This window comes from Tubulanus polymorphus, chromosome 2 (genome assembly GCF_964204645.1).
Source record: "Tubulanus polymorphus chromosome 2, tnTubPoly1.2, whole genome shotgun sequence".
Classification (NCBI taxonomy): domain Eukaryota; kingdom Metazoa; phylum Nemertea; class Palaeonemertea; order Tubulaniformes; family Tubulanidae; genus Tubulanus; species Tubulanus polymorphus.
The window spans coordinates 2,455,008-2,466,608 of NC_134026.1; the positions used below are offsets into that span (position 1 = coordinate 2,455,008).

Below are 11,601 nucleotides of genomic sequence, written 5' to 3' on the forward strand. Positions count from 1 at the left end.
GGTTCGAAAAGATGGCCGGACTGACGGTCGCACGAGTGTGGAGACATGGGCAAGGACCGTTCATTTGAATATGAATTCACCTAGCGTCATTTCCCGAGCTCAATTGTCACAGTCAGTGGCGATTCTACCTTTATCGAATTAATTCTACTTAGAATGACTAACTTTTTACTCTTTTCATCATCCAACAAATTAATATGAAATCGTATAAATATAAAAGAAAGTTTTTGTTTTGTTATTGATTCCGAAACACTCAGTTCACTGTCGGCCAAGCGTGCACCTTACTCCTGGTTCATGATAAGGAGCCATTTCCAACGGCCGGCCGGGCTCAGCCCGTTTGGGCATCGATCCATCGGAGCAAAATGATAACGGGAATAAGGGGAATCCAGGGAATTTGAATAGGGGGGGGGGGTAAAGCATCAGAGGCCTATGTACTGGTACTACGACCGCGAACCACCGTAGGCGCGAACCCGTCGGCCCAGTCGTTTTTCAAAAAGTGCATCTAGAAAAGCAAATTGAGTGGCAATGTGCAAATTTCTTAAGCATTCATTGCCACAATATGCGGAGATCAGATAAATCTCGAGCATGCGACTGAGCTACGTGATGGACTGTATATAGAGTGCAGGTAATCGAACTCCCTTCGGCCGCTGAACGGAGGCTTCCTGTGGCAAGCGAATACTGTGAACGCAAATCCGAAACCACATCCACATTTTAGGCGCTACGAATGGAAACAAAATGGCTGCGCCCAGTTGGCGGAAGATTCTAAATGATCATGAAATAATTCATAATTTACGCATTACCAATGAACATATAGCCACATCGCTGAAAATAAAGAATCTGATCGCTTTACACGATGGAGATATATACATCTGGAATTCATATAGCGCTTGTATTTCGACGATTAATCTTAAGTTTATCGCCGATTACAAGAATTCACAGGTGAAATGAAGTTAAAAAAGTGAAAAAAGTGAAAGTTAAAATATGGGGGTACTGATACAGTACTCGCCTAAACGGAATGTATTTGTGTTTCTCTCATATGATTTAACTGCTGTAACCAACAAATTCAAAACCAAAGTTTTTATGCTTAGACTTTAGTATAAAAACAGTGAGAACATTTTTGGTTGGTTACGCTTACAGCAGTAAAAGGGTTACACTAATTAGCGTCAATAATGAGTCCGGATTCAATGTCAATGGGTCAGAATTCGGTATCAGTATGACCGGCAATAAATCATTGTATTCTTCAGGTGTTTGTTCCGTGCACCCTCCCCTCATGTGAAAAATAATGTTTATTTCAGACATTGCTATGTTCCGTACCGCCTCTATTTAAAGTTGAAAAGATCCTGCTGAATTCAACAGGCACGCGGATATTGGCTTATGGTAGTAATGGAATCAGTGCTATTGAGTTACCTAGACGCTGGGGAAAATATAACCTTTGTGAGGGTGGAAAAAGCTCCATTTCCTGCAGGTAGGCTTTCATCAGTGCGTTACAATCATCAATATATAAAACCACAAGAAAATACTGTTGCTTTTTCATGTTTTAAAACTAATGCAAACTTTATCACTTCAGGACGATTCCAATTGGAGAGCGATTTTTTGCAAGTCATAGTAAAGTGAAGTTGCTTCATGCGGCTTGGCATCCGGGTGGAGAGTCACATTCTCATATCGCTCTATTAACTTCGGATTGTGCTTTCAGGTAACGACTGAATGGGCAAAAATACAAATTCATTGACATAAAGCTAAATATGTTTAAACCAAATGTTCTTCAATTTACTTCATTTGCAGTTTATATGATCTAAATGACGCAGAGGTCGCAGAACAATACGTAACACTATCCGAAAATGGGGTCTCATTAGATGTCAGTTCATCGAAAACTCATTTCAACACGGCACTCGGAGATCAACCAGTATCCTTTGACTTCGGATCTTCAATTTCTGTCCAGACAAATAGAAATTCCAAGTCTCGAATTGATGTGTGGCCCGTATATGTATTATGGGGAAACGGCAATGTCTTCAGACTCCTTATCAGTCCCAAAGAAAAGTAAGTCATAGAATATTCTCGCAAGGCAAAATACAGTCAGTTTCGAAATTCGATTCGATTTCAATTAAAATCCGATACAAATTAAGCGGCTTTGACTGTACGGAGTGAATCTTGATTACAGATTTCAAGCAAATTTTGTCGGACCGTTGGCAATGTTACCACCTGCAGAAGACAATTACGGCACTGATGCTTGTTCTATCATGTGTTTGGATACTCAGCCACCAATATTAGTAATCGCTACATGTGAAGGCAACTTATATCATTGCATCGTATTGCCGAAAGATGACTGCGATACCGCTGTAAGTTTTACGCTAGGAATTACTTCACTTCAGTAAGAGGTACTTCGATATATGTTTTGCTACCGACATTTTCATTACAGTCGGAAATATCTTGGTCGATATCAGAAAGTAACAACACGTTATGGGAGCCGGTTGTCGCTGAATGTACACTTTATGTTTACGAAAAGATAGAACTCGAATTGTCATTGACGACGGTTACTCTAGAGTCTGATGATCCAGTCATCGATGATTATACATGTCCTGTACATTTACTAAAAGGTGAAGTAACTCTAAAAGTTGTTGTCTATCGTTTTTCTGCTGAAACCGTTGTTTTGAATTTCGAAACTCTTATAGATAAAGCTACCACGTCGAGATACCACTGCCACCATAACGCAGGCGTGCACACAGTCGCTTTACCATGGACTCTAAATCTGGAAAAGATTTCAGGTGAGAGGAATTCGGCTTTTTCTCCGATGAAGATTTGTGGATTTTGCTTCAAACGTTTTAAGATTATTTCCATTTATGTCTACTTGTCGTATTACAGATAAGTTAGATAGCGTAGCCGCATTTGATCATACAGAAGAGGCGATTGTTGAGCATCTCATTTGTACGAAACCAATATCATCGAGGTGAACATCCAAATATAAGCCTAACTCCGCTGTTGTGAAATTCCTTATCAAAACATTCGTGACCGATTTGACTTCTATATGTATATATTTCAGTGATGAAAATCCTGTTGTTGGTCTTGGTATCGTATCTGATACTCTTCTCGGTACTGCTCTCATATGTATGACGTCGACATTTCAATGTATCACTCTACCTCTTGTGTAAGTTCAGTTCATTAGTAAGCAAGCTCGAGGCCCGGGTCCGTTCGTACGGGCATGGCGACTAACAACTTAAGACGAGTCTCGAGATTTAACACCACATTTTGGACTGTGCACCCTAGCCCCGATGTAAATACCGGGTATGTGAAATTCTCGTTTCAGCTCTTTGTTCAAACCGACTGCTCCGGTGCTGATGTCATCTGCTGAAACCAAACCTCGTTCATCGCCTAAGAATCGACTGTACAGAGAGCCTTTCGATCAGCACATACAAAAAATTCTCAAAAGAGGCACATCTAATCCTATTATCAAGTAAATTATAATTTCGGTGTTATGCAATGTTTATTTAAGGTCAGTGTCACAGACTGGTCTATTTTATCATTTTATTTTATTTTTTTTATAAAGAACTAGCAGTAAAACTGATCTTCAGCCTCAAGAATGTTTTCAACTGCTCAGTAGAGCTACTCAAGTATTCAGAGAAGAGTATATTCATAAACAAGACTTGGCTCGAGAGGAAATCAAAAGAAGGTAATTTGCTTATTCTTGACGGATCATTTCGGAGTATATGTCTGTCACAACTGGGTTAATAAGACGTTATGAAAATTATTTTTTAATCTCAGGGTTCATATATTGAGAGAACAGAAGAAACAACAGGTGAATGATGTGGAGCTATGTTTGCAGAGTAAAGGTGAATTGAGCAACAACGCAGAAAATCTAGCGACAAAATACGATGACATCATGTATTTACAGACGGCATTGGTGTCCAGGTTAGTCAGCCTGCCATCAGGTTTGAAGCTCTACCTACAAAGTCGATTAAGTCGTCATAACTAGAATAACTGTCAGTACCGGGTATCCAAATGATAACTCACACTTGATTGTACAGTCAAAGTTTAAGGGACTCTGGTATAATACCACATTCGTTTTATTGCCTGACAATCCTGTTAAACAAACCGGCTGAATCTAAAAGCCTGTAATTTTAGTTCGTTATAAAGCCATCCGCCATATGTCATGATTTATCTCTAGTACATTCGTATTAAAATGTATTATGGAATCATCTGATATACCACCATCGAGATTATTTATATCAGTAATCAGTAATGTCTCTGTAAGCTACACTTACAGCAGTATATATATATATATATATATATATATTATATATATATATATATATATATATATATATATATATATATATATAGGTCTATTGATTCATTCTTCACACGTTAAGATTTGAAGTTCCTAACTCGCACTACACTTCTCTCAATATGTAACGCTTGAAAGTTAACGCATGATTTTGAAATTACTCTGGGTTTTAATTCTCAGGGTGGAAGATGTGATACGTAAAGTTCAAAAGAAAGTTCCCATCGTATCAGACGCCGAGAAAGGAATGTACAGAGAATTGAAAGCAATGGAAGAAAGTATGAAACATCTGAAGAATTCTCTAGAGCAGGTAAATATCATGTGAATATTAACAGTACTCAGTGCTAAATGAATGAAGGTTTGTGTGTTTTTGCTTTACGTCATGTGGTTTCCCAAGACTAACCCTTTTAAATTGACTCACTGTATCCCACTGAGTTACTGATGAAATCGGTGTTTTGATTAATTCGAGATTGTTCGACTTTCTTTCAGATAAAAACGAAGAGAGATTGCCAGCGACGTATGATAAAACAATCTGAAACAACTGCGAAATCGCCGTCGATTTCTAATCCTCAATCGACTCAAATTAAATCACTTCTCAAAGATGAGTAAGTATCATATACAGTATACATAGCGTTCATGTAATAGCAAAAATTCATCAAGACTTGTTGAAATTTTGCTGCTAGTAGTAATCATTTCTTAAATGCGGATTTTTTCTTTGCAGGGGAAGCAAGATTTGCGAGTTGATTAAAAATGTGAAATTGTTGCAGTCACAGGCAGATTTCGCAGTACCACCAGTTTAATGATGAAATGAATGATTAAATCATGAACCATGGAAACATCTTAAGGATTTTGAATGAATGATATTTGTCCATTATGTACGATGTATTTAGCAGGTTTCAAAATAATTCTAATATTTGTAGCCTTTTCATTCAAATGAAAGTGTATTCTGTATATTTTGTAAATAAAAACAGCTATATGTTGATTCAGTCAATTTAGTGGTATTTTGATTTATGTTTGATTCTGTTGGTTGAAGTATATCGTTTATAGCAAGTCTATTTAGTGCTACTTATATTGCTTGCTACTTTTTGGAAATAATTCTCTTAAAAGTGGCTTTAAAATCGATTTCAAAGGCAGAATCTCCTTAGATAAACCTTTAAATTTTATGCAACTATTCGTTTAAAAGAAACTAGTGTTATATGTAATTAATCGAGTTAACGTAGGAAAATATCTGTATTCCTCGCATACCACAGTAGCATGGCGAGATTATATGAGATCTCAGCCGTTCGGTGCTGCCCCTATGAATAACGATAGCGGAATTTCTGTGAACTAAAATAGTGGTAGATAATATCTGAAGAAATATAATTTGCCCCCGAAGCGAAAATGAATTCATCCAAAAAATTAGCTAAACCTCCACTTTTTTGAACCACGTTAACATAAAGGGATCGTCTTTCAATTAACTACACTCCCTACCAATATACAAAGATAGCCTGCATTATATCCACAGGAAGGTATTTTGGATTGTGGAAAACAGCAAAAGAGCACATTCCAAGGAAAGTAAGAGAACAAAATATGCTCCAATAAGAAAATTCCAGTTTTTATTGAGGTTTAGTATTACAAAATTCACATCGGAATACTCTTACAATCATGTTCCTGAGAAAGAGTTGAGCTTCCTTCCAACAACAGTATGGAAAGGTACAGTTTGCATATATCAATGTAAACTGCTTCAATATTTCATGTAACCATGGTCAAAACGATATGGAATGACAAATTGTGTAATTCTACACTTAAAGCTCATAAAATAACCTTCTACCAAGCAAATCCTGATGTGAATTTATACATTTGATACATATCACCTGAAAACTCATAAATTAAACGCATAAAACTATGTTATGTGTTAGGGATGATTTTTTGCCCTAAGTGAGTGTTGCAAAAACACTACTGTAAAAAACAAAATAGAGATGTTCCACGCGCAAACAGAAATTTATACATTCACTTATCTACAAATATGACTATGAAAATCATTAACAGTTTATTAGCAAATCAGTGATTTTATCTGTATAAATGATCGGCTACTAGATTAGCAGCAATTTCTGGTTCCCATTTATCGCCATTGTTTAATAGTTTCTCCTTGTTATACAACAGTTCCTCGTGACGCTCGGTTGAAAACTCAAAGTTTGGTCCCTGAAAGTAAATGCAAATCCATGAATAATTCTATCATGTAACAGGGTTGCCACTTCCATTTGACCCGTTTGTTTGTGAATGTTTTTATACATTAAACTTACCTCGACAATAGCATCAACAGGACAAGCCTCTTGACAGAATCCACAATATATACATTTAGTCATATCTATATCATAACGAGTTGTCCTTCTACTTCCATCAGCTCGAGGTTCTGCTTCAATCGTTATAGCCTAGAAACAAACGATTTATTCCAAACTCAGCTCATGATTTCCACAAGTCTTATCTTGCACCACAATTGAGTCATATTTTGAAAATAAATTACTGATCTGTTTTTCCATTACCTGAGCCGGACAGATAGCTTCACATAGTTTACAAGCAATACAACGTTCCTCTCCTGATGGATATCTCCTCAGAGCATGTTCACCTCGAAAACGCGGACTCAATGGTCCCTTTTCAAATGGATAGTTTATCGTAGCCGGTTCTTTGAACAACATCGAAGCCGTAATACCGAATCCTATGTATCGCAATAAATAAAAGTTTCTTAGATCCTGACATAAAATGAACTGGACTGAATTTCATATGAATTACAGCTGAATGAAATTACCTCTAGCTAACTCAGTCCAGAATACTGATGTGGCAGCTCTATCTGACAAATCACTCCATTCCATACTGGGCTCCTTTGGAGCGACTAACACTAAATCATGAAATATATAACAACATTTTAAACAAATCGTAGACAGGACAAGATAGTAGGAACTGAATTTATTAACAATGAAACCGAAAGATTGTTACTAGATTTATGCAGTTAGATATTTGGACTAGGCAAGTTTTCTTCTCATTAAAAAAAATTTGAATAATCATTATTTAGATGACAGGCTATGGGTAAAAAGTTTATCTGTTAAACTTTTTGTAAAATCCAAAATATTGTAACTAGCTTAGGAACTTTAAGGATAGGCTAGATGCAAAGTGAAATTATGGCGCCACGCCGGAAATCTGATGATGAGGTAGGAGGACTATTCTATCGGTGGATTTTATCGATTTATTTATCTTACCATATTCCCCTTTATTGTCATCAGTAGTCGCTGGATTTACCGAACTCATACAGCGAGACAGCGGCCTAAATATCTGTGACACTGAAATAGATGATATAGATCGGTCTTCGACGTGCTATTTTCACATAACATATGATCCTGGTTTAAGTCTCATCCACTTTAATCAAACAAGGTGAAGCGCGCCAAAACTTTCTGATTGATCATATATTTCACTGAAAATCAACATAAATGGATTTTTTCCCAGCCTTGGCCTGGGTAGGCTAGTCGCCTACTTGGAAATGGAATGTCTTTTACAGGCTTAACTAATTACGTGATTTTCAAAATCCAATGGACACTCCTTTATCTTCCTATCAAACGCGTCATCAATCCTTCTTGGCAAATTCATGATCTGGAAACAACTGGGGCCTGGGCCATGTACATATGAGGGGCCCACTACTCAATCGTTGGTTGAAAAATTCTACTTGTCACTGCCCCCTCCACCCCAGCCACAGACAGGTACCCTCCCCAGCCAGAATTTAAAAAAGATTTTATCAAAGACAAATCTCTTCTTTTCTCACATTTCAATACAAGAAGATACTTAAATGTTACCTGTCTGTCGGGCGGAAAATAGACGAATTGCCATGTTGAAACGATTATTGAATTGTATAATTCAGAATTAAGTTTTATTTGATTTTCTCAGCTACGATCGAACGCACCACCACCTGCTGGTGAATAATATGTAGGATAGATGGCGCTAGGTGACGGAGTAAGAATTATCTCGCGGGTTGACGCACCGGGTACAAATAGCATCTAATGATTGGTAGCGGACCTTGTGTCAGTAATCAACAGAAAGCATTACAGGGGCGAATTTAGGATGTGGTCTCGGGATCCGGACCTTAAGTTTGCCCTTTTCATCAAGGCAAAGATTTTAAACCCGCAAAATATCTTACATCCTGTACCATCGTGGGGCCGGGCCGGGAAATTGCCACCTTCTTCAAACTGATACTGCGGTGCGGACCCAACTAGTGGTCTTTGACGTTGTCTGAATACCAGATGTTGTTACGTTCCTCATCAACGGCTAGATACTAGACTACCTTTGACATGGCTTCTTTTCTTAGTGATAGTGCCTTTCCTTTTCTACCATTCACTTGTGCAAGGAAAGAGTTCAAAAACGAAAGCGCATGAAGTTAAATGAATTTTGTTTATTTGTTTCTGTAGCTCACATCAACAATAAATACGTATAAAGGACATGATGGTCATAAGTAATTTCAAATGTAAGCAATTGGTTACTTAAATCTGTTCGATATGGTGTATTCAATTTTTGATTATTGGTTTCTAGAAAGAGAGAGTACAATGGTCTTATCGATACAAATGATCAGCCACTAAATTTGCGGCTATTTCCGTCTCCCAGATATCGCCATTATTCAAAAGTTTTTCTTTGTTGTACATGAGACCTTCTCTGGTTTCTGTGGCATATTCGAAATTCGGTCCCTACAATGATGATCAGCAATAAATGATAAATGACTTTGCCAATGATGATTCTTTGAACTTTTCAGAGACTTTGGTCTTTATTCTGTATAGTTACCTCGACAATAGCATCAACAGGACAAGCTTCTTGACAGAATCCACAATATATACATTTGTTCATATCTATATCATAACGAGTTGTCCTTCTACTTCCATCAGCTCGCGGTTCTGCTTCAATCGTTATAGCCTAGAAACAAACGATTTATTCCAAATTTAGTTTGTTCTACCACAGTTGTTGGTGAAATGTTACCCCATAATTGAGTCATGCTTTATAAATAAATTACTGATCTGTTTTTCTATTACCTGAGCCGGACAGATAGCTTCACATAGTTTACAAGCAATACAACGTTCCTCTCCTGATGGATATCTCCTCAGAGCATGTTCACCTCGAAAACGCGGACTCAATGGTCCCTTTTCAAATGGATAGTTTATTGTAGCTGGTTCTTTGAAAATTTGCGAAAGTGTGATACCAAAACCTACAATTCGAAAAATGAATAGATGACTAGAATGCTGAACTTAGAGTTTGTTAGTTTACAGAAATCTCTGGTCAGACTCAGTACCTCGAAATAATTCTGTCCAGAAGACAGAAGTTGCAGCTCTATCAGTTACATCCTTCCATTCCATACCAGGTACCGGAGTACTAACATCAACTAGAATAGATTTGAGTGCTGATGAATAAGGAGTTTTATATACGCTACATCAAGATTCTGATTACACAATTCTTACCATATTTCCCTTGACTTTTATGTAATTGATGACTCGTACACAGAGCTCGGAATAAAACAGGATGCACTGAAAATATATGAATGATTATTTAGTTCCTAATTTCCAATCAGTTTTAATCGACTCCTTGAAAAATGATTGTCCTAAACCCAGCCAGAAGCTCAGTCGTGAATGATGCTCAAATATTAAATATCAGAAAAACGACAACATCGAAAGCTAATATACAACTTACCATGAAGCCATGCAATAAAAGAAAAGAAGCCAATCGTCTATAAGCAACATCTAATCATTGACACTAGAGTAATCAGTCTCTACTGATACACATATATAAGCAATGCACTATATGTTTATTCAGCATGTTTACTAGAAATAAAGATAAAGTTACGTAAATATAGCATTAAGGTATTGAAACGATGTGATAAGCGGGTAGTAGTCAGCACAGACCGGGTAACAGTAAAGCATTTTACCATGTGTATAAGGCTGCTCTTAATTTCAGGCCTATCGATTTTAATAGTGCGATGACTATCAAACACAAGCATGAACAGTTCCTTGATGGGGTATTTACCTGTATTTTTCACTGAGTACAATCTCATAAATTTTAAAGCCATATTTCACCAGTCACTTGAAGTGTGTATTTCTCTTGTGTCATTCAATGACATTCAGCCATTGTTTACTATTTTTGACAGCTACCTTCACCTTGGCTGTGGAGCCATCTACAACTACAATGCGTTCCAAAACTAAATATTCACATGCCAGTGGTGAATCATCTACCGTGCGCGGTTTGTTTATCCTATGACGATTTCGACCGCAGTCAAGGAGTAAAATTTTCCAATTTTCTAAAATTATGGTTAAAAGGGGGATATAGAATAGAAATCGAAGAAGTATTCGTATTCGTGTGACCATGCCTTTTTACCTCAGGGATTCAGATGACTTCTAATTAATCTTTCTAGACTTACCATTTCATTCACGGAATGGTTTTCAGTCACAGTTTGATCCACTGACACACTAGTTAGTTACCTAATCGTTGGTGGTAAGCTTTTTTTGATCGGATAGGCTTATACCAACTGGTTTGTGGAAATATCCGATCGTGAAACTAAACCAAACACAGACAGGATACTGACTACAACTGACGCGCGGGTAAGTTTCCCTTTGCCGGGATGCAAAATAATTTTTTGCCTGAATTAAAAGACACGAACCCATTTTTGTTTATATTGTGGTTTTATTTCGTTATGTATAGGCTTTTGTAAAAAAGAATGTTTTATTGTCATTTTAATCCGATTCATGAAAATAAAGGTAAACTATTTCAGGCTGTCGATACTTGGTCTATTTCTGATTAGAAATTCGACGAGATCCTTCGAGTCGACGAGACTAGCATTACTCTGACTGCTGGCATTTATATTCAGTTCCAGCCCCGATAGTTTTCTTTGTTTTGCATCAACTACAAATACATATAGGGGGATTCAAATCTTGAAAAAAGACAATAAGGGAAGAATCAAGAGGTCAAGTGCCGAAACTGAAATCACACCGGCACTGGCTTGAAAAATAAATCACGCAACAAGTTTGTAGCTTACTTAAGTCACCGGGAGGTAATTCTGAATTCCGTTTCCTGGTTTGGTCAGCTGTAACATTTTGATGCTGCTGCTGTTGTTGTTGCTGTGGCTGTATTATAATTGGTCGAAATGCCGGATTACCCATTGAATTATGGAATACATTTGATCCAGCAATATTTTGCGTTGGTGTCGCGGTGTTCCACTGCGTCGCGTTAGGAACTGCTGTACGCAGTCGTTGCTGCAGACGATGTGGCTCTTGATGCATTGGTCGAATTGTTCCAACCATTGGCATTTGAGGATGTCTAGCATTGGTCGC

General features: G+C 37.5%; 3 protein-coding genes across 3 annotated transcripts; 1 reads left to right on the plus strand and 2 right to left on the minus strand.

The window, feature by feature from the left end:
* Positions 1-729: 729 nt before the first annotated feature.
* On the plus strand, positions 730-5,256 carry LOC141899356 (nucleoporin 88-like). The gene is made up of 15 exons (XM_074785608.1): positions 730-936; positions 1,293-1,462; positions 1,565-1,690; positions 1,780-2,034; positions 2,156-2,333; positions 2,414-2,591; positions 2,667-2,759; positions 2,857-2,941; positions 3,035-3,139; positions 3,299-3,445; positions 3,539-3,661; positions 3,754-3,900; positions 4,457-4,583; positions 4,763-4,878; positions 4,995-5,256. Exons 1-15 carry the CDS (start codon positions 733-735, stop codon positions 5,071-5,073), a joined length of 2,133 nt encoding a protein of 710 aa, XP_074641709.1. The 5' UTR covers positions 730-732; the 3' UTR covers positions 5,074-5,256.
* A 598-nt stretch (positions 5,257-5,854) lies between these two features.
* Positions 5,855-8,208, minus strand: LOC141899269 (NADH-ubiquinone oxidoreductase subunit 8-like). Its single transcript, XM_074785467.1, has 6 exons — positions 8,095-8,208; positions 7,507-7,587; positions 7,059-7,148; positions 6,796-6,968; positions 6,556-6,684; positions 5,855-6,454 (listed from the first exon to the last, which is right to left on the minus strand). Exons 1-6 carry the CDS (start codon positions 8,126-8,128, stop codon positions 6,323-6,325), a joined length of 639 nt encoding a protein of 212 aa, XP_074641568.1. The 5' UTR covers positions 8,129-8,208; the 3' UTR covers positions 5,855-6,322.
* Positions 8,209-8,698: 490 nt separating this feature from the next.
* Positions 8,699-10,436, minus strand: LOC141899453 (NADH-ubiquinone oxidoreductase subunit 8-like). Its single transcript, XM_074785790.1, has 6 exons — positions 10,301-10,436; positions 9,739-9,804; positions 9,573-9,662; positions 9,316-9,488; positions 9,071-9,199; positions 8,699-8,976 (listed from the first exon to the last, which is right to left on the minus strand). The coding sequence occupies exons 1-6, from the start codon at positions 10,341-10,343 to the stop codon at positions 8,845-8,847; spliced, it is 633 nt and encodes a 210-aa protein (XP_074641891.1). The 5' UTR covers positions 10,344-10,436; the 3' UTR covers positions 8,699-8,844.
* Between the last annotated feature and the right edge of the window lie 1,165 nt (positions 10,437-11,601).

Bases quoted from the DNA above. Each gene is read 5' to 3' on its own strand.
- LOC141899356 (XM_074785608.1), top strand. From the start codon at position 733: ATGGCTGCGCCCAGTTGGCGGAAGATTCTAAATGATCATGAAATAATT. The intron at 3,662-3,753 runs GTAATTTGCTTA...TTTTAATCTCAG, and splicing joins CGAGAGGAAATCAAAAGAAG to GGTTCATATATTGAGAGAAC. The intron at 4,879-4,994 runs GTAAGTATCATA...TTTTCTTTGCAG, and splicing joins AAATCACTTCTCAAAGATGA to GGGAAGCAAGATTTGCGAGT.
- LOC141899269 (XM_074785467.1), bottom strand. From the start codon at position 8,128: ATGGCAATTCGTCTATTTTCCGCCCGACAGACAG. The intron at 7,588-8,094 runs GTAACATTTAAG...CATCTATTTCAG, and splicing joins ATTTTCCGCCCGACAGACAG to TGTCACAGATATTTAGGCCG. The intron at 6,455-6,555 runs GTAAGTTTAATG...ATTTACTTTCAG, and splicing joins CTGTTGATGCTATTGTCGAG to GGACCAAACTTTGAGTTTTC.
- LOC141899453 (XM_074785790.1), bottom strand. From the start codon at position 10,343: ATGGCTTTAAAATTTATGAGATTGTACTCAGTGAAAAATACAG. The intron at 9,805-10,300 runs GTAAATACCCCA...ATATATTTTCAG, and splicing joins GTACTCAGTGAAAAATACAG to TGCATCCTGTTTTATTCCGA. The intron at 9,200-9,315 runs GTAATAGAAAAA...GTTTGTTTCTAG, and splicing joins AAGCTATCTGTCCGGCTCAG to GCTATAACGATTGAAGCAGA.